At 45.0% G+C, this 22,679-nt stretch overlaps 1 protein-coding gene across 1 annotated transcript in view; it reads left to right on the top strand.

Moving 5' to 3' along the window:
- Window positions 1-20,058, top strand: part of SUPT16H (SPT16 homolog, facilitates chromatin remodeling subunit) — a 74,851-nt gene extending 54,793 nt beyond the window's left edge. The window contains exons 20-26 of the mRNA XM_082243979.1: window positions 5,704-5,816; window positions 5,934-6,009; window positions 6,127-6,296; window positions 10,864-10,993; window positions 11,083-11,212; window positions 11,366-11,443; window positions 19,019-20,058. Coding sequence (XP_082100105.1) covers window positions 5,704-5,816; window positions 5,934-6,009; window positions 6,127-6,296; window positions 10,864-10,993; window positions 11,083-11,212; window positions 11,366-11,443; window positions 19,019-19,140 — 819 coding nt within the window. The 3' untranslated portion in view covers window positions 19,141-20,058. The remainder of the gene's footprint in view (window positions 1-5,703; window positions 5,817-5,933; window positions 6,010-6,126; window positions 6,297-10,863; window positions 10,994-11,082; window positions 11,213-11,365; window positions 11,444-19,018) is intronic.
- Window positions 20,059-22,679: the final 2,621 nt, after the last annotated feature.

A 22,679-nucleotide genomic window follows, 5' to 3' on the forward strand; every position in this document is an offset into this window, starting at 1 on the left:
CTTCATCAAGGAGATCTGATGGCTTCTATCGTTCTCAAGGACCCTTAACTTCATATTCCAATGAGATTGCCATTCTTCAGCTTTGGAAGTTGTTCTTCCCTGTTCCAATAGCCCACTTATATTGACCCTCTTCCTCTCTCCAGTACTGTGGGTGCTAGGAGGCAGGCCCGATACTAGCCTTATGGTCTTAGTGGGATCTTGTGATGACTTATTTTTCGATTACAATTGGTATTGGAGCGACCCAACATGATCCTCCCAGATATTCTAGTAATTTGGATGGACCAGAACCTTCAAAGATCGTCACTGGGCCTAACTTACATTTTTGAATATCTGCATATTCCTGCACACCGCTCAACACAGAGGCTTTTTCTCACTGATAGCTCGCTCTCTGGTCCTAAATTTAATCTTTCCGGGCCAGAAGCCATCTGGTTTTGTTCTTTTGTATGACAGGCCTCAGACCTAGGATAGTGGCAGGTGGACCAATCCCTGGACATCCAAGCAATGTACACACCTCTGAATCTCCGGCAGACAGGTTTACTCAGTCTTGGAACACGTAACCTGCCTATTGCTGGGGTTTAAGGGTTCATCTCTGGAGCATTGGTTTCACCTCCCTTTCTTTTAGATTAAGATAGGAAGAGAAGTTTGATGGGTTTTGTGGCTTTTTAACCACTTACCGCAAACTGACGTATATATACGTCGGCAGACTTTGCGGGGTTATACCGGGATGATGCCTCTAGCTAGAGGCATCATCCCGGTACCGTGGTTTACATCCAACGGTCGGCTTTCCGTCCGTAACGACCGATGCGGCTCGGGAGCAGCTCGATCGTTACCCGGGTGAGCGGGAGGGGGCGTGTGTCCACCCCCCCCCCCCCGCCACCCCCCTCCCGCCTTCCGTGACTTCGCTCGGGCCTCCCGTCCCACCGGGAGACCCGAGCACCCAGGCGGCACGTCCGCCGGCTGGATGGGGTCCCGATCAAAGCCGGAAGCGGCTTCGATCGGGTCTCCGATGATGTAACCCGGAGGCGGCGTCCATGACGTCACTTCCGGGTTACTGTGCTGCAAAAGGCGGCAAATTTAAAAAACGGCTGTATGCAAAAATGCCGTTTTCGGCGTTTTGCATACATGGAAGTGTAGTGGAGGGGTCTAGGGTCTTTTAGACCCTCTCCCTCCATAAAGAGTACCTGTCACTGCATATTGGCGTCGCAAGGGATGTTTACATTGCTTGTGACAGCAATAAAAGTGATCAGATTTTTATTTTTTTAAAAAAAACCTGTAATAAAGTTAAAAAAAAAATAAATAGGAAAAAAAAAAAATTTAGCCGTCACCGTTCGCTCGCGCACAAAAAAAAACGTATACGGAAGTCGAGCCGCAAATTAAATCGCTGTTCAAACCACACATGTGGGGTATCGCCGCGATCGCCAGAGCGTGAGCAATAATTTTAAAAAAAGCTACACTCTAAATTTTTTTAACGGTTACCAGTTTAGAGTTAAAGAGTCGCCTATTGAGATTTCTTTTGACCGTAGTTTGTCGCCATTCCACGGGTGCACGCAATTTTAAACTGTAACATGTTGGGTATCTATTTACTCGGCGTGACATCATCTTTCACAATATACAAAAAATGGGTTAACTTTACTGTTTAGTATTTTTTTAATGCAGTGAAATGTGATTTTTCAAAATTTTTCCAAATAAATGGCGTTTTAAAGACCGCTGCGCAAATACCGCGTGGCAAAAAATATTGCAATGACCGCCATTTGATTCTCCAGAGTCTGTTAAAATAATATATATAATGTTTGGGGGTTCTAAGTAGTTTTCTAGGAAAAAATACTGATTTTAACTTGTGAACAAAAAGTGTCCGAAATAGGGTTTGGGCTTAAGTGGTTAATCTCCATCTTTCTGCTCAAAACTAGTGTCTACAGATGCCAGTTCTTCAGGACTGGTTTGTCTAGTATGGGTCATTGTCAAGAACTGGAGATGGCAGGGCTCTACCTCTTCAAGTCTGTTGAAATCCTAGGCAGTCCGATATGTTCTTATAGCAGTTCGGTCTCTTTTAGAAGGTCTGGCGGTGACTTTCATACTGCAGGATCATGGTGGTTTACTTAGCCCACCAAGAGGGAGCCAGGAGTTTGCCACTTCAGAGTATATTGTGGTGAATTTTATCCTTTGGCCCGAGTGAAAGTTTCATCTTGGAGGGTGTTGTATATTCCAAGGACAGAGTTTTACCAAACTGAACAGGAATTTCATAGATCCCTATGAATTGACTTTCAACCTGGAATGCGTGCTGTTCTTCAACCTTAAGGTTACGCTGCCCATAGGTCTGATAGAATCAGCAGAGAATTTCCAGCGCCATTTCTACTTTTTCTGGTTCTAGAACTCTCAGGCCATAGGTCAGGACATCCTGTCTAAAATGTGGAAATTCCACCTGGTGCTTGTCTTTCCTCCAACTCTGCTGATTCTCAGGATGATTCCAAAGACTCAATGGCCATTTCCACTATTTTGCTGCCAAGATTTCATACTCCAAGAAAGTATTTTCATCTATGTTCTGGGAGTATGAAATGGATGGCCCGTAGGTTGAAATGTGGTACCTGTTATTTTATGTTGCTAGACGGACTAATAGGGACCATGTTGCAGAATCAAGAAAAGAGGACTATTCAGCTTATCACCGCAGGTGGCAGCTGCCTTGCGCAATTCTTCAGGGAAGAATTGGAATTCCTTGTCTCCTTCGAGTTTACATTTTCTTGTATGCCACCAAATGGGTTAGAGAACAAAGTGGCATTCAACTCATTGAAAACCCTATAGCCTATGGCAATAATGGATAGTTATAAAAAAAAAAAAAAAAAAAAAGTCGTTTAGGCCTTTTGGCCAATCTTGCTTTTTTCCCCAAGTCCCAACATTCCATGGCCTACATTCCAGGTGAACTGGTCAACTGCTCTTCCTGCCTTTCCAGAGGATGAGAGCAAGGAACTATAAAAGGAATTCAATCTGGTTCTTCCTTGGGGCCTACCTGGAATGAATTTGGTCTTTCAAGGGGGAATAACTACTTGTTGTCCCCAGTGAGTTTAGGAAAGTTTCACTGTATTGGCAAGGGTTAGTTCTCCCTGAACAGTGAACATGGTTCAGTTTGCCTAGCTCTCTGTGGCTTCCTTCGCCTTTAGAATTTATGGCACATTCCACCAAAACTAGGGCAGTTCCTTGGGCATATAGGCCGGGGCATTGACAGAAGTGATGTGTAAGCATCAAGCGAAGGGTGGCTAACACTTCATTCACCACTACAGAATGGACCTGACCTTGCTACCTTCTGATGCACTTCTCTTTTTTTTCTGCGGCTGTCTCTCGTGTAAATAGTTTTAGACAGCAGGTTGTTATTTTGTGTTTTTTTTCTCTCCCTTCCTTAAATGGCATTGCTTGTTACGTCCCATAGTAGGCTGACATGAGGAGGTCCAGGAATGAGAAAAATGTTTTCATACTTACCGTAATTTTCCTTTCCTGGATTCTCCATGTCAGCCGATGATTTCCCATTGTCCGTCACGAGGCTTGTAAAAGGAACACTTCCTATGGGAGACAGCCGCACTTTATAGTCTAGTTAGAGGTTGTCATAGAAGGGTCAGAGGGGCAGAGCTGACCCGTAGTAGGCTGACATGAGGAGATCCAGGAAAGGAAATTTGCAGTAAGTATAAAAACAATTTCCCTCATTCTTCATCAATTTAGGCCAATATGTATTCTGCTAAATATTTTTCCTAAAAAATATCCCAAAAAGCGTATATTGATTGGTTTGCGCAAAAGCTAGAAGCGTCTACAAACTATGGGATATTTTTTTTTTTTACTAGTAATGGCAGCGATCAGTGACTTCTAGCGGGACTGCAACATTGCAGCGGACAGTTGGGACACTGACACTTTTGGGGACAAGTGACACTAACACAGTGATCAATGCTAAAAATATGCACTGTCACTGAACTAATGACACTGTCTGGGAAGGGTTTAAACATCAGGGGTGATCAAAGTGTTAACTGTGTGCCTAACCAGTGTTTGTGCACTGCGTGAAAGGTGCTTTTACTAGAGAAAGGCATGTTGCTGCTTTGCAGGAATTCAGGATCAATGCCTTCCTCAATGACAGAATCTTGATCTGCCTTGTTTACATAGGCAGTTCGCTGTTCTGGCTCTCTGATTGGCAGGTGCCGGCGGACATAGTTTGCGGTACACGCAGATCAGCTCCCCCTGTGACTAGAACTTGCGCACCCCAGGAGTGACAGATCACGTACTAGATACATGATCCGGCACAGAGCGCCTACCCTGCCGCAGTATATGTGCGGTGGCGGTTGTAAAGTGGTTAATCAAGCCTATTTGAGTAAGAGCAGCTTGGCACCCGACATGATTTTCTTGCATACAGATAATGAGGTTTATGTTGTCTGGGAAAATTGAAAACTAGGGACAGCTTGAGAGAAGAATTCAGGCCCCTAGTTTTCCATGAGAACACTTTTGGAGAGGAATAAAACCAACAGGATAAAGTATACAACAAATTACCTAAACCAAAGTAGGAAACAGCACCTCAGAACGGCTACCAATGGAAGGAGTGTAGTATGGGAGGACTGCCAGGTGGCGAATAAAATTCTCAAGTGTGATGTGCTCGATCATTCGCAAATGATGGTGGACATGCAAAGGAGGGAAAAATCTCTCCTAGTGAGTTTTCCAGGGAAGTTTTCAGAAGTGGAGCTCTCGGCTCTGTCAAGGAAACCTAAAGAGCCTAAATTATTATAATCAATTCTCCAGATCACCACTTTGTGAACTGGGCGAGTATCTTGGCCACTTCTGGCTGTGTTCAATACCTGATCTTTATACTTGCAGGTCTGCAGCAGGTGGAGGAAGATATAGGCTTGCATGGTTTTGCACAGAGCAGACTTTATCCACTTCTTTTTTGGGTCCCCCAACGGCAGTCCTGGTTCCTCCCCTCTGCTCAGTGCCCCCAGTAGCAATTTCTTGTTGGGGCACTTGAGTAGGCTCGCTTCCAAGCTGCAGTTCGTCCCCGACCCCTGCTCTCTCCTAATTGACTCACTGGCTGTAATTGACAGCAGCAGGAGCCAATGCCTCCTGCTGCTGTGTGAGCCAATGAGGAGAGAGTGACCCAGGAGAGCTTCTGCTCTCATACATATCCCTGGATTGAGATGGGGCTCAGGTAAGTATGAGGAGGAAGGGGGGGGGGAGCTGCATGAAGGTAAAAATAAAACTATTTTTGAGTATCTTACTTTTTATTTACAAAAAGCCCAAAGAACATTAAAACCAGAGGTGTACTGTTCTACAGGTTCCAACTAGAAATTAGATGGTGGTCCTCTGGCTACTAAATTCAGAGGGCATTCTTACAGGTAAGTTGGTGCAAGCGGAAGGTGACATATATGGGGAACAAATGGCAAAAGAACTTAAACCCCAGTTTGCTCTCATTAGGAGCACAATCTTGGCTATAATTTCAATGAGGAGTGATGCATGGTGGTTAGCAGAAGGTTAAGCCTAGTGAGGTGATTTCGGTTAAATTCATTATTGCAATGAGTCTGCTTCCGGACTTGACATCATTGCTTCTTGGCTGCCTGTTGTCCTACTTGCAGGATTAACAGTTTGTGGCTGCTTTGATGCTGCATGAGTAATATTTTTTTAAATACTGTAAGCTTCCTTCATTTTACAATGTTGGTGCACTGTATAATAACTCCTTTTTTACAGCTGGAGCGTGAAATGAGACACAAGTTGAAAACTGCATTCAAGAACTTCATTGAAAAGGTTGAATCTCTCACTAAAGAAGACCTTGAATTTGAGGTTCCTTTCAGAGACTTAGGGTAATTGTTTTTCTTCCTGATCCTTTGTTTAGTTCACGTTAATTTTAAAAGTGAAAACTGTTTGAATATACTTTTACAGCAAATGTTGTAGTATGAAACCTTATTTCTGTGCTTCAGGTTTAATGGAGCTCCCTACAGAAGTACCTGCCTCTTGCAACCCACCAGCAGTGCTCTAGTCAATACTACTGAGTGGGTGAGTATGAAGTCTGCCTCCATTTTGTGACCACAAATGCATATATGGCACACATATATATCTAATTATCGATTTGAATGTCCTGTTTTAGCAGTTTTTTTGGTCTTGTATCTACAGCCACCATTTGTAGTAACTTTAGATGAAGTGGAACTTGTGCACTTCGAGAGAGTCCAGTTTCACCTGAAGAATTTTGATATGGTCATAGCCTACAAGGATTACAGTAAGAAGGTTACAATGATCAATGCCATTCCTGTAGGATCCCTTGATCCAATCAAGGAGTGGTTAAAGTAAGTATGCCAATAAGTAGGATTTTGAGATCACATGTACTGTTTAAACTGAAAGTTTATTTTAGTAATTGCGCATTTAAAGCAGAAATAAACCCACTGATTTTAAGTGAAACAAAGTAAAAAATGCCCACCTTTCTTCCAGTTGTCCTGTGCTGCCATCTTCTGTGTGGCGGTTTTTGTCCATCTTTACTGGTTGGCGCTGAATTGCTACTCCTGTGCATGTGCAGAAGGCTGTAATTTCGGCACACAGCGATCAGGCCGGCCGCTGTAAGCTGAGCTGTGCATGCGCAGTTCAGTTTAACATGTGGGGGATTGCCGAGAGCAGGCAGGTAGGTGAATTTTATTGCAGAAGAGGCATTGCATGTCTCTTCAGTAATAAAAAAAAAAAAAAAAACCCTGCCTGCTCCCAATGAATAACGGCAGAAGTAGGTCCACTTTAACGGTTTCTTAAAACAGTTAATATTCACAACGTGCCTTGAATAACTGATATAAAAAAATACTAGAGTGCGTAAAGCTGAACTCCCATAATAACTTGATAAAAATGTTCTCTAGCAAGGAACGTACATTACACATTAATATCTATGCTGCCAAAAATTAGTGTGTGCTGTAAATTGACTCCAGCATTGCTGCTGTTTGTTCTTGCTGTAGGCTGCCATTTTGCTAAATCACAAAGCACTTAAGCAGCAGTAAATTATTAGTCTGTCAGCAGATCGGCCTATACATTTTTGGCACAGTGCCAAAATAAATTTAAAAAAAAAAAAATATATATATATATATATATATATATATATATATATATATATATATATATATATATATATATCATTCCCAAAAAATAAATTTAAAAAATCGAATTTCTTATTTCTTTATCATTCTATACTAATATGTATTCTGCTACATATTTTTGGAAAAAAAAAAAAAAAAATCATTGGGATTTTGTATATTGATTGGTTTGTGCAAAACTATGGGAAAGATTTGTCATTTTCATTCATTTTTTTTTTTTTTTTTTTGTTAGTAGTAATGGCTGCGATCAGAGATTTTTTAAGCGGGACTGAAACATTGCGGCAGACAGATCGGACACCTAATGGACAATTTTTCACACTTTTCGGGGGACCATTGACATTACTACAGTAATCAAAAAATAAAAATATGCACTGTTACTCTACTAATGACAGACAGGGAAGGGGTTAACACCAGGGGAGATCAAAAAGTTAAATGTGTGCCTAGGGGGTGCTTTCTAGCTGTGGGGGAGGGCCTAGGGGGTTCTTTCTAGCTGTGGGGGGGAGGGCTCACTAGATGAACACAGACCTGTGTTCCTAAATAGGAGGAACTCAGGATCCCTGTGTTTACTCACAGAACAGCGGTCTGCCGTTCTGTCTCCATGGGGAGCGATTGCGGGTGCCCGGTGGAAATTGCAGCCGCCGGACCTGCTGATTGGCTCCACACCAAGCCACTCAGATTGTGCGCCCACACTCCCACATGAACTGCTACACGTCGTCTCGCATAAAAAAAGCCATCCTGCCGCAGTAAAATTACGGCGGCTGGTCGGCAAGTGGTTAGGTTAGCTCAGCTCCTAACTGAACTGTCAAGTAAAAAATATAGCTGGCGTGATAAATGATCGTGTGGAGCACAATGGAAACTGCAGATCAAAGGAAGGCCAAGATGGCAGCTTAATCAGCTGTGAAAGAAAGTTTTTAGTTCTGCTTTAAAGTCGTTAAAAAAAAATCAGACCTGAAATCTGAACTGAGTAAAGTTCCAAATTGTTTGCCTCTCTCCAAAGCATGGTCATTTCTCTCAGCTGTCTAGTTCCTCTTTTATCAGCATGAGTCACTTCTGACAAGTTTTCCCTGACACCAAGAGCTAAGAGTGACATGGGAGGGATCTCTGCACACAGCCTGTAATTGACAGCCTAAACTTTGTTCCTGTATGAAGGGTGTGTCCCTTCCCTCCAGTCAGCTCTGAGCTCTTGTACAGTGTGTAACTACAGTTCCCTGCCCTCCTGCTTTGTGAGTCTGTGAAAATCCTTTATCTGAGATTTACACTAATGTACATGACAAATGGCTGCAGATAAACCGGTACAACTTGCGTAGAAGACACTATAAAACAAAGCAGTACTAAATTCACCAAAAGTGGAACCTTATTTACAACAAAAAATCAAATCCACCGAAAACACAATTCATATGTGAATAAAGTGTGAAAGGGTTTAAATCTTAAACATTTTATAGTGCAATCATAAACGAGTTCAGTTCTAAAATGTCCACCAAGTAAATATTGAATTAAATGGCAACAGTTCATGTGTTTACTCGATGTGCATCCACATTTCTATTCCCAAAGTGTAAATCCGTGCTTGCACTACCATTAAAAAGGCCTCTTACAAAATGATGTGGACCATTACAATAGAAATGGTCAAAAGCTCTCAATATTCTTCCAATAGTGCAAGCTCAATCACTGATCTGGATCACCTCCATCAACCTTCAGGAGTCACCATCAAAAAGAATAACGGTACAAGTGCGTATATTTATAACGGTACAATATGCCTCTATTTAAATGTTTCAAAGTGCGCCTGCATGACAAAACTACTAAAAAAAAAAAAAGCATCTCCGCAGTTTTTTTTTTTTTGGTAATAAGGTTGCAACTACACTTTTGGTGAATTTAGCGCTGCTTTAATTATTTTATACACTGCTAAAAAAAAAAACTTGGAGCACTTTTAAATCCGAGTATAGCATTAAGTCAATTAAAACTGTGATATTGGGTAGCAGAGGGGGTTGTAAATCAGTTTCAGCTGCGTTGGTGTTAATTAAATTTACAGGTGCGCACTAGATGGGCAACGATGAGGTGACCTCCAAAACAGACATGGTTTTAGAGATGGAGGCCACTACATTTTTTGACAATTTTTTTCCCTACTCACCTTTTCTGACAGTTTTTCACTTGTTTTGCATTAGGGTCAGTCACTACTGGTAGCATGAGGAGATACCTGGACCCTATAGAGGTTGTACAGGCAGTCCAACTTCTTCAGGATGGCACATCAATACATGCCATTGTCGGAAGGTTTGTGTCTCCCAGCAGAGTCTTAAGAGCATGGAGGAGATTCCAGGAGACAGGCAGTTACTCTAGGAGAGCTGGACAGGGAGGTAGAAGGTCCTTAACCCATCAGCAGTACCGGTATATGCTTCTTTTGTGCAAGGAGGAACAGGATGAGCACTGCCAGAGCCCTACAAAATGACCTCCAGCAGGCCACTGGTGTGAATGTCTGTGTCTCTGACCAAACAACCAGAAACAGACTTCATGAGGGCGGCCTGACGTCCTTTTAGGGGGCCCTGTGCTCACTGCCCATTGGCATGAAACCCGATTGGCATTTGACAGGTCCGCCACTGGCGCTCTGTGCTTTTCAGATGAGAGCAGGTTCACCCTGAGCACATGTGACAGACCTGAAAGGGTCTGGAGAAGCCGTGGAGAACGTTATGCTGCCTGTTACATCGTTCAGCATGACCGGTTTGGTGGTGGGTCAGTGATGGTCTGGGGAGGCATATCCATGGAGGGGCGCACAAACCTCTACAGGCTAGACAATGGCACCCTGACTGCCATTAGGTATCGGGATGAAATCCTTGGACCCCTTGTCAGACCCTATGCTGGTGCAGTGGGTCCTGGGTTCCTCTTGGTGCATGGCAATGCCCGGCCTCATGTGGTGAGGGTATGCAGCCAGTTCCTGGATGATGAAGGAATTTATACTATTGATGAATGGCCTCCACACTTGCCTGACCTAAATCCAATAGAACCCTTTTGGGACATTGTTTCTGTCCATCCAACGCCACCAGGTTTCACCTTAGTCTTTTCAGCAGCTCAATGATGCCCTGGTTCAGATCCGGGAGGAGATGCCCCAGGACACCATTCGACGTCTCATTAGGAGCATGCCCCGATGTCAGGCATACAAGCACGTGGTGCCATACAAACTACTGAGTACCATTTTGAGATGCTGCAATGAAATTGCAGCAAAATAGACTAGCCTGCTGCATCGTTTTTTTTTCACTTTGATTTTCGGGGGTAATTTTGAATTCAGTCCTCTGTAGGTGATAATTTTCATGTCCATCAAACGATAAGGCATCCTTTTGTTCTTAACACATTACCCTGTCCATATCAGTATATATCCAGCATGATCGTTTTCCCCATTGAGATCTGATGTGTTTTCAAAGTGTTCCTTTAATTTTTTTTGTGCAGTGTAGTATTTATTACATAATTGCTATCACCTTTACACAGTGGCAGCTTTATTCTTTTGTATTTAATAAAAAAAAAAATACATTTCAGTGCAGATTATTTTGGAATATAATTTATGTAGGAGATTTTTTTCACCTCTGTGTATCTCCTGAGGTCAATCACTTCACTATGTTATAGGTAAGGGTTTACAACCACTTTAAGGCTTGACTCACTTCATGTGGTTTGACAAAAGCAGAACGCTAATGTAGTGGTCAAGAGACACAGAATGCTCAGTTCTTTTCAGTGTCAGGTGTATTTTGAAAAGCAGAGGAGTAGAAATGGACTGTTAATGCTTCCATTCTGTTAATTTATGCAGCTCTTGTGATATCAAATATACAGAAGGTGTTCAGTCACTGAACTGGACTAAAATTATGAAGACTATTGTGGATGATCCTGAGGGGTTCTTTGAACAGGGTGGTTGGTCCTTCCTTGAACCAGAGGGCGAGGTAAGCCAAGGATATGTACATAGCTTATAACCATTTGCACAGCGTTATACCCTTTTATTTTTCATTATGGTGGTTTTCCTCTCCCATAGGGAAGTGATGCAGAGGCTGCAGGTTCAGAGTCTGAAGTAGAAGATGAGACTTTCAACCCATCTGAAGACGAATGTGAAGAGGAGGAGGAGGATAGTGATGAGGATTATTCTGATGAGACAGAAGATTCTGGTAAGTATAGTCAATGATATATCTTACTGATGACCAGTAAGCATATCCAGAGCTCTGGTGTCTTAGAACTATTTGAAAGATAGTGAAATCTTTATAGGAATGGACAATATCTGAGCCTTATGGGCTGTACATTTATAGCTCCTCTTTTATCAGTTTACAGTGAAGAATCCTTGGGTACTGATGAAGAGAGTGGGAAGGACTGGGATGAGCTAGAAGAGGAAGCCAGAAAAGGTAAGTGGTGATATAGAATTAGAATCAGATAATGGAATTTCTGTTAAACCGATCACAATAAAATAATCTGATCTTGCAGATGTGATAAGCCAGCCTGATCAATGTTATTCCAGTTTCTTTGTATATTATGTAGAACCCTCAATTCCAAAACCTGCAAGCGACGTATTTGCGCAGTGGTCTTACAAACGCAATTTTGGTATGGGGGGCACCCCTGCCGCCTGTCCATGAATGTGACCCCATGGCGAATCCACCGCTGGGACCACTTTCCTGTGAGAGGACTGCCAGCCGTGTAGAAAAATACCGGACTTATGGCAGCTACCTGCTGCCATAACACTGGTATTTAACGTCAAAGTAGCAACGTAAATACACAGTGGGCGGTCCGGAAGTGGTTAAAGTGGAATTAAACTCTGTCAACATTAACTATTGGTAACATTAGTAAATAGGAGTATATATTAACTTTTTTTTTTTTTTTACATTTCTTTAGTAGCTTTAAAGTTCCTGGCCTAAGCACAAAAATGTCATATCTCCTGAGTGTCTTGGGCATTTTTTGTCTTTCTCAGCCAAGCACACCCTCCTGCCTGCATGCTCAAGCTAAGAGCAGATGGATTGAAGGAAGTAAATGCTACTTGAATGATCTGCCCTTACTCAAAATGGCCACTGCTAGAAATTCTATGGGGGTGGGGATGTTTTTCATAGAAAGACAAAAAAATAAAGCTTGGAGACATGGATGGGTGAGTTGCCATTGAGTATTAAAAATGAATTAAATAGCAAGTACTGGTATGTTTATCTTTTCATATGGCTTGTCACCATGATGGACAAACTTGCCATATAGTAGTGATATGTACTCAGGGGAGTCATTAGTATAAGGCATATTTATTCCCAAGAGCTTCCAGGTAGACAACATAATTTGTGGATTGACAGAGGTACTTACTTTTTTTTCCCAAATAACTTTATTAAAGGTTTTGTTTTACATTCAACAAAATACCCAAAAAGCAATGCGTATGTTCTCACATATTGCAATAATTGTCTTGCATATTTAAAAGACTGATCCAGTAAGAATTGCCAGTAAAGCATTAACATGATAAAGAAAACAGAATTTTTAGAACAAACCTAAAGCATATGTTGAGGGATGCATTTTTACTGCTAATAACCAGATGTGTTGTGAGGTATAGCATATGCATACCTAAAACAAAACATCCAAACAGTTCTAAGCTTAGAACCAACTACTGCAAACACTATAAGCATGACGATCCTCCTTATGAATATTGCACGATAGCCATCCATAATTTGCCTGTGTGAGCATATCTAAAGCAGAACTATTATCGCTGTAGACAAAAAAGGGCTAGTGGGACGAATACTGGTATCTGCAACCACGGATCCCATAATGTATTGAACTTAAATGGGGTACCTCGGTTCTTCATAATATACTTTTCTCTGTCGCTCATTGACAGACGTAGTCCTCCTTGATTAATATCAACTCGGGTTATACTGCCCTCTACAGGAGTAGGACTAGACAGGAAAGAAAACGTTCTGGCCACACCTTAGGGGCAGTCCCAGAGGGTATATCCTCTCTCTCTCTGCTACAGCAAATCAGTTTTTTTCTGTCTAGTTAGGAGTAAGGACCCAAGTTCCTTGCTGGGATCTTTGGTCCTGGCAAGATTTTTTAGAAATACTTTTTTAGGCAGCTTTTCTTCTCCAGTGTTCCTGTGAGATCTTTAAGCAAGTACGCTGAAACTGGGCGACGGGCTGGATGTTGAGATCCAGTGGTCACCCCAGTTAAGCCTGCGAGCGCGTGCAGGCCATAGCTCCGCGCTGGGTCGGCCGCGACATAGTCCCACTGGACGGGGACTGACCCTGCGAGTTAAACGTCTCGCCTGGACGCCAATGACCAGTTGCAAACTGAGTCACGGCGTCCGTATTGGTCGACAGCCCCCCCCACCCCGGTGGAGAGGGGTTCTGTCAGGAGTTGGCGCCCGCCTGGTTCCGGTATGGTGAGTAGAATGTTCCCCCTCTCCCCCTGTCGGGTTTGTTGGTGGACGCGGGCCCCTCTCTGGGATGGTCGGACACTCAGTTTCTGGGTCCCCCCTCTATCCTATAACAGGTCACAGATCCCCCAATTTGAGTGTGATTTTGTGAATAAGAAACCAGGAGGCTTGTTTTGGGAGCTGACTATCTAAAGTCACTATATGACTGTAAGGGTGACTGAAGTCAGTGGCAGACTACTAAAAGGCATTACTATTGAGGTATAGAGGTATCCTACCTGTCATAGTGTGTATACAGGCCGATGCCTATGCCTGAGTTACTGCATCCGCAGGTCGCCATCCCTCCAGAAAGCCGGTCACTTCCACAGGCCGCACAGCCTCCCGCAGGCCGCACAGGCCGAGGGCACACTCCCGCAGGCCGCACAGGCAGAGGACACCTCCCGCAGGCCGCACAGGCCGAGAGGACACCTCCCGCAGGCCGCACAGGCCGAGAGGACACCTCCCGCAGGCCGCACAGGCCGAGAGGACACCTCCCGCAGGCCGCACAGGCCGAGAGGACACCTCCCGCAGGCCGCACAGGCCGAGAGGACACCTCCCGCAGGCCGCACAGGCCGAGAGGACACCTCCCGCAGGCCGCACAGGCCGAGAGGACACCTCCCGCAGGCCGCACAGGCCGAGAGGACACCTCCCGCAGGCCGCACAGGCCGAGAGGACACCTCCCGCAGGCCGCACAGGCCGAGAGGACACCTCCCGCAGGCCGCACAGGCCGAGAGGACACCTCCCGCAGGCCGCACAGGCCGAGAGGACACCTCCCGCAGGCCGCACAGGCCGAGAGGACACCTCCCGCAGGCCGCACAGGCCGAGAGGACACCTCCCGCAGGCCGCACAGGCCGAGAGGACACCTCCCGCAGGCCGCACAGGCCGAGAGGACACCTCCCGCAGGCCGCACAGGCCGAGAGGACACCTCCCGCAGGCCGCACAGGCCGAGAGGACACCTCCCGCAGGCCGCACAGGCCGAGAGGACACCTCCCGCAGGCCGCACAGGCCGAGAGGACACCTCCCGCAGGCCGCACAGGCCGAGAGGACACCTCCCGCAGGCCGCACAGGCCGAGAGGACACCTCCCGCAGGCCGCACAGGCCGAGAGGACACCTCCCGCAGGCCGCACAGGCCGAGAGGACACCTCCCGCAGGCCGCACAGGCCGAGAGGACACCTCCCGCAGGCCGCACAGGCCGAGAGGACACCTCCCGCAGGCCGCACAGGCCGAGAGGACACCTCCCGCAGGCCGCACAGGCCGAGAGGACACCTCCCGCAGGCCGCACAGGCCGAGAGGACACCTCCCGCAGGCCGCACAGGCCGAGAGGACACCTCCCGCAGGCCGCACAGGCCGAGAGGACACCTCCCGCAGGCCGCACAGGCCGAGAGGACACCTCCCGCAGGCCGCACAGGCCGAGAGGACACCTCCCGCAGGCCGCACAGGCCGAGAGGACACCTCCCGCAGGCCGCACAGGCCGAGAGGACACCTCCCGCAGGCCGCACAGGCCGAGAGGACACCTCCCGCAGGCCGCACAGGCCGAGAGGACACCTCCCGCAGGCCGCACAGGCCGAGAGGACACCTCCCGCAGGCCGCACAGGCCGAGAGGACACCTCCCGCAGGCCGCACAGGCCGAGAGGACACCTCCCGCAGGCCGCACAGGCCGAGAGGACACCTCCCGCAGGCCGCACAGGCCGAGTGCACACCTCCCGCAGGCCGCTGCTAGCTTGCAAGCCGCTCCTACACAGGCCGCCGCCATATTGGCGTAGCCTCGTGTCTCCAGCATGGGGGCGGCCATATTGGCGTAGCCTCGTGTCTCCAGCATGGGGGCGGCCATATTGGCGTAGCCTCGTGTCTCCAGCATGGGGGCGGCCATATTGGCGTAGCCTCGTGTCTCCAGCATGGGGGCGGCCATATTGGCGTAGCCTCGTGTCTCCAGCATGGGGGCGGCCATGTTTGAGGTGACCAAACACGAGGAGCTATGGGGAGGCGTGTAAAGGGGGCGGAGCCGCCTCCTCGGCCCGGGAAAGCAAGCCAAAGACTTTCTGTCTGTAACAGACAGTGCTGGAAGCAGGTTGATAAGAAACTTCTGTGCATCAGGTGAGCCTTGGGGTCTCTCTCTCTCTCTCTCTCTCTCTCTCTCTCTCTCTCTCTCTCTGAGGGGTCCAAGCAGGTACACTGAGGGGCGCTATTGCGCTGGGGGACTAAGTAAAAAAAAAGAAAAAGATGTTTTTTCTTGCAATTAATTTTTTGTGTTTGCTGGCAAGTGTCTTGTTAAACATGAACCCTGCCACACATGTATCCCCACCTGATCCCCTCGGTGGCCGCAGGACCCTCCAGTACCCCACTTGTGGTGATGCATTATCAGCAGTCTTTGGTATCCCGGGTGGAGGTAGCCTGTCAGGGACGGGGGTCAAGAAAAGCGACCCCCGCCTACCCTTCTTTCATCTGATACTTCAGATACGGATTCTGAGCTGGTCATTGCAGCCCCTTTTCTGGAGTTGTTGTTTCAGGTACGGTCTCCTCGGACAGTGAGGACGCTTCTGCCTCCGCCATATCACAAGAAGCGTTGGTGGAGGCACTAGTTGTGTCTGTCCGGGAAACCTTAAATCTTGAGATTACACTGGCAGAGGTAGCTGAGACTGATATTCCTTTTTTTGGTACTAGCAAGCCTACCAAAATGGCAAAGGGTTTCCCTTGCCCAAATGGGGTAGTCCGAAAACGAACCCCTGCTATTTCCAAACGCATTGCTAGGCGCTATCAGTTTGAGGTATCCCTCATTATAAGATGGACGGTACCACCAATAGTGGACTCACCGATTGCCAGACTAAATAAAGCCACTGTTATCCCGTTGGATTGACAGAATGGGCCCCCACCCATCTCTAGGGTGGGGGGACGTCTTCACCGGTTTCCGGATCCATGGCTTTCCAGAATCCCGGATAAAGGGGTTCGCAAGGTCATATGGTCGGGATACAAGATCGAGTTTCGATCACTTCCACCGGTGCGATTCTTCCCTTCCAATATTCGACATCCCCGGGTCGCTTAAAAAGCTTTGCGGGGGACAGCTTGATGCAACAGGGAGTGGGAGTTCCCATTCCTTGGACAGTTTCAGGGGTTCTAGTCGAACCTGTTCACAACCCAGGAAAAAGGGCTAGGTGCGTCCAATTCTGGTCTTGGGAGAGATGGAGTCCATCCGAACAGTGGTGGCCTCCCTGCATCAGGGGGATCTCCTGGCGTCCATAGACATTTAGGATGCCTATCTTCATATCCCCATCTTCACAGGCTGGTTCCCACCAGGACACTGAACTATCTGGGCCTAATTTTGGATACATCCTTGGCAAGAGTGTTTCTCCATGCGGAGAAACTCCAGAAGATTCAGTCAATGATTCGGATGTTGCTGTCCGTCAACTGGCTGGGACTGATGGTCGCCTCCTTAGAGGCAGTACCGTTTGCCTAGTCTCATACCCGAATTCTCCAAGAGGAGATTCTTCTCAAATGGAATCGGAATCCCGATTCCCTGGACAATCTGATCCGATTGAGCGAGCGGACCAGGGAGGCTCTGGTCTGGTGGCTTCGGTCTCCGATGCTCAGCCAGGGGAAGTCATTTCTTCTGATAAATTCCAGGTTACCGATAAATGTGTTGGAATTTTGGCTTTTCTGCAAAAGGGGGTTGAGCAGAAACTATCCTTGAGCACCATCAAGGGTCAGGTTTCAGCGTTAGCAATCTTCTTTCAGAAGCCGCTGGCTACTCATTCCTTGGTGCGGAATTTCATCCAGGGGGTGCGGCACTTGGCTCCGCCAGTGCGCGCGCCCTTACCGCCCTGGGTACTTAATTTGGTTTTGTCGGTTCTGCAGAAACCTCCCCTTGAAAATATCAGGGAGATTCCCTTGCTTACATTATCCCAGAAAGTGGCCTTCTTGGTGGCCATTACTTCTGCACGCAGGGTGTCAGAACTGGCTGCATTATCATGCCATTCCCCATATCTAGTGGTTCATAGGGATAAGGTAGTTCTTCATCTGAAGCCATCCTTTCTTCCTAAGGAGGTTTCAGATTTTCATCTGAATGAGGATATTGTGCTACCTTCCTTGTGTCCTAAGCCCAGTCATCCTCGGGAGTGTGCGTTACATTCCTTGGATGTAGTTCAGGCAATCAGGGTATACCTGAAGACTACGGAATCGTTCCGTAAAACGGATTCACTTTTTGTGATCACGGATGGCCCCAGAAAGGGGTTGCCTGCATCTGCCGCGACTATCTCCAAATGGATTAGACAGACGGTGGTACAGGCTTATTCTATTTAAGGGTCGGAATCCTCCGTTCCCTGTTAAGGCGCACTCTATTCGGGCGCTTAGTGTTTCCTGGGCATTCCACCATCAGGCAACAGGGGTCCAGGTTTTCAAGGCGATTACTTAATCGTCGGTTCATACCTTTACAAAATTTTATAAAGTTGATGTGATGGCATTGTCGGATGCCTCATTTGGCCACAAGGTTTTGCAGGCCGCAATTTGAGGAGACCGTTGGTCTACCTCGAGGGGTTGTTGGGTTTTTTCACTTGGGTCTCATCTTTTTGCTTGATGAGTCCTTGATGCTTCTGGTTGGCTCCGGTTGGGCCTTCTGGATTTTGATTTCTGTTATCCCACCCCTCATTTGTGGCACTGCTTTCGGACGTCCCGAGTTGATATAAATCAAGGAGGACTACGTCTGTCAATGAGCGACAGAGAAAAATGGATTTTTGTAAGATCTTACCGTAAAATCCTTTTCTCTTAAGCTCATTGACAGACGTAGTACCCGCCCCTCTGTTTTTGTGTTGGGTTGGGTTAAATTCTCTAAACACTGCTTTGTGACATAACTGATTTGCTGTAGCAGAGAGAGAGAGGATATACCCTCTGGGACTGCCCCTAAGGTGTGGCCAGAACGTTTTCTTTCCTGTCTAGTCCTACTCCTGTAGAGGGCAGTATAACCCGAGTTGATATTAATCAAGGAGGACTACGTCTGTCAATGAGCTTAAGAGAAAAGGATTTTACGGTAAGATCTTACAAAAATCCATTTTTTTTTTAAACAATGTAAAGTTAAACTGGGTACACCACTCAACGAAATACATTTTCATGCCAGATACAATAATTAAGAGCTGGCATGGGGTGTAGCTAGATCTTCATCTAAAAACCCTAATATACAGGTCAGAGGTACTTTCAGACAGCACAAGGTGCTGCACTTATTGAGGCTAGTGTCAGGCCTTTTATGACTTGATAACGGAACCTGTACAAGGGTTACTATTTCTGGCCGCCTCCTGAAAATTCTAGATGCCTTGCTTTGTAAGAATTTAGGTCCGCCCTGGAATGTGTTCTATGAATGCATGTCAGAAAAGTGTCTGATGTCTTTACCGATATGTGTTCTGGGACAGCTACTTGCAGTATGAAAGTGAAAGCATGAGCATGATAGCCAGGGACCAGCATTCTATAATGTAAATGTCAATAATGATTACATTTCTCTTGTGACCAATTCCCTTTAAGCCTTGCCCGGTAAAATGTGTTTCCTATCCTAATTGTGAATGTTTTCTTTCAGCTGACCGCGAGAGTCGGTATGAGGAAGAGGAGGAGCAACAGCAGCAGCAAAGCAGAATTAAGAAGAGGAAGAGTCATGGACATGGACATGCTCCCACACCATCAAAAAGGAGGAAGAAGTAACATTTTCAGCTCTTCTATCCCATCCACTCACACTTTTTTTTTTTTTTTTTTGGAGAAAATCCCCATTTCTACTCATTCCTCCCCCTTTTCCCACCTTTTCTGAAGTTCTTACCTTTCCCACACCTTATCCTGTGAGTCTGAGGTGCATCGGTTTTGCTTTGCTGCTACAGACTGCTGGGATGCTATGTGATGGTTTATTGGACCAATACAGCATTGTTTTATTACTAATTGTCCTCTTGCCTTTGTTGAACTGGACTGATCACATACAAACCATAATGAACTTCCATGGCACACAAGAGATGGCCCACCAGTCTCCAGAAGGATTTGTCATTGTATCTATACACCTTTCCACTTCTCCATGGACTATGATGCCGTGTGGCGTTTATGTGGGTGAAGGTTGCACTGCCAGCCTGTGTGGTTGGTGGTGTGCCTGTTTCGCCTCTGTGCATTTGACCAATCTCCTTGCCTCATCTAATGGCTTGCCCATTCTCTTATTTCCTGTGTTGCTCGGTTAGGATTTCCTGTAAGTTACCTTTTTATTTGCAAAATATTTTTGTTTAAAGTATGCAGTCTGTTGTCATTCTCCTCGCTGCTTTTCCCTTTACTGTGACTTTTGGCTCTTCTCCACTGCCAAGGTGTGACTTTCTCCTTTTTTTCAATTTTAGCTTTCTCCTTTTTGGTTCTCTATAGCAGTGAGGTGTAAATGCTGTTTTTCAGACTTTGGAGAAATGTAAACAAATAAAAAATGTTTTTGTACCTTTTTTTCCCCCGTTTGCAGTTTTTTGAGATTTCTGTGGTAGATTCAGAGTATTTTTACTAAACACTTGGATTGTGTTGAGCAGCACTTGTAAATGACACCTGGATTGTTCAGTCCTGTTCGAAGACAATAAAATAAGATTCCTCAGGGATACTACTACACTTTTCCCGTGTGGTTTTGTGTGTTGATTTACAATAAATAAGCAAAAGGGTGTGTTGCGCTCCCTCAGCTAGTTGATGTAATAGGATCTTACCTGGTGCAGGCAAACGCACTGTGTTTGGGGTGTCGTTAGGATTAAATTGACTCCAGCAGTAAATCACGCACCAAGTGCATTTTAAACGCAATGTGGGAAACGAGCATGGCACGTAGATTTCCCATACTGTGTTCTAGTATAAACAGGCTGCTATTCATATTGGGGTACTGATACTGACAGTGTCCGCTGAGGAAATGGTTAATTGGTGTTTTACTACAGATTAATTTAATTACCTGCTACCACACAGTGTGTGGAGCAAGACTAGAGTTAAACATGGTACTTATGCTTCAGATTCATAACCCTTCACTAGATTGTCTTTTGGTGTATTGCAATCAATGTGAACCTTTATCTGCATGAGTGGATGTACTGATTACCATGTGTTAAGTTGTAATAAGCACACAGAACTGACAATTATGTACTCAACATTCCTCATAACCAAGAGTTTTGGAAGCAAAGGTGGTGGGCACATCCTTTTTGCTTATAAAAAATATGAAAAAAAAATCCGCACTGTCGAATATACCAAAATAAATATATTAAAGTAATTGTATTGATAAGGGCTGCTGCTAACACTCAACGCCCATCCTCAGCGATACTGTATACAAAAATAAAACGTAAGTGGTGCACTCCCTCAGCTAGTTGATTTAATTGGACCTTTAAACCATAAAGTGCAGAAATTAATGTGTCAGGTGCTCTATCAAAAAATGTAAATAATCATAAATGCATATATACAATGTTGTAACAAAACCTATTCATCTCATTAACGTAAGGTGCAATTGTGTAAACCATCTATAAAGTGCACTGTGCAAAGAAACTCCAATATATAGTGTAAAATTAAATTTAGAACAATGATTATGTATATATAGATAGAGATATATATATATAGAGATATATATATATATAGAGATATATATATATATATATATATATATATATATATATATATATATATATATATATATATATATATATATATATATATATATATATCTCTATCTAATATAGTGCAAATGTGCAACAAACAAAATCGTCAATAAAAATGTCAGTCCATCCATCAATGAAAACAATTCTTGATGGATAACAAAGTGCGTCGCTTCACCAGTATGAGAAACTGGCATCACTGCTCTCTAGCCTCTCTCCTCAAAACAGCTTGATATAGACATGTAGTATAAGTATATCCTTTAGGAAGACCATACTCTTTTTCACCACTAGATGTCCTCAGCTCGTGGGTTTCCAACAATATACTAGATCTATTCCTGGCTGTTGTTCTCCGGGATCGTATGGATCCCTCATCTCTCATTATGTTTATAAATGGGGATACAGAAGGATACCCTCATAGTGTAGTAAATTTAAAATGTTTTATTGAATAAATGCAGCACACTCTGTTTAGGTTAAAAACATCCGGCGGTGGCTCACAAGTGTTACATCTGTTTAGGCACGAGCGTCGCTTCCAGTTTTCTCCAACAGTCTTTGTCTACGCACTATATCACTGTTGCGTGACTTCAGGGGATGGTGGAGGATAGCATTAGACGTGTTTCTTTAACAGAGTGCATTGATTGGATGAATGCGACCATTTTCTAAGGGCCTAATCATGAACTCCATGGTAGATACACGATTTTTGTGTAGTCCATGAATGAAGACTTAGTATTCTTAATAACATAAGGAGTGATAAAAAATTCAACAACCGTTTTACTAACGGGTAGCCGAAAAAAGCAAATCAATAAACTGGGGATATGAGTACCGGAGGGGGCGCATGTACCTTAATCATATCGCATAAATCGCCCATAATTACAATATCATATCATCTTAATTTACCAAAGAGGCATAACCCAGTAAACAGATGTATGAATAAAATTGATAAAAATTATGTATAATTGATATGCAATAAATATAGAGAAATGTATATAAATCAAATCGATGTATGTGTGTACCTACCAATTGCATGCAAGTTCCCGAGTATATAGGCTAATAGTCACAAATAGTGTTGAGCGAACACTATTTGTGGAGGAGGAACCCTTGGGGGAATCAAAAATGGAGAAGGATCTGGGAGTCTTGGTTGATGATAGACTAGGCAACAGCATGCAATGTCAAGCGGCAGCTGCCAAAGCTAGCAGAATATTAGCATGCATAAAGAAAGGTATGTATTCCAGAGATAAGACTATAATCCTTCCACTTTATAAAACTCTGGTCCGACCGCATCTGGAGTATTCTGTCCAGTTCTGGTCGCCAGTCCTCAGAAGGATGTGTTGGAGCTGGAGAATGTCCAGAGAAGGGCAACTAAACTAATTAGGGGATTGGAGGACCTTGATTATGAAGAGCATCTGCAATCTTTTGATTTATTCTCCCTGGAGAAGAGACGCCTGAGGGGGGACATGATAGCAATTTTTAAATATCTCAATGGGGATCTCAGCTTAGAAAAAAAGCTGTTCAATCGAAGGGATTGCATGAGGACTCGGGGGCATACAATGCGATTAGAGGAGAAGCGTTTTAACCTCAGGCAACGTGGGGGGTTCTTTACTGTTAGGGCTACAA

The sequence above is a fragment of the Pelophylax lessonae genome, assembly GCF_965119305.1.
Source record: "Pelophylax lessonae genome assembly, chromosome: 1".
In the NCBI taxonomy this organism is placed as follows: Eukaryota; Metazoa; Chordata; class Amphibia; order Anura; family Ranidae; genus Pelophylax; species Pelophylax lessonae.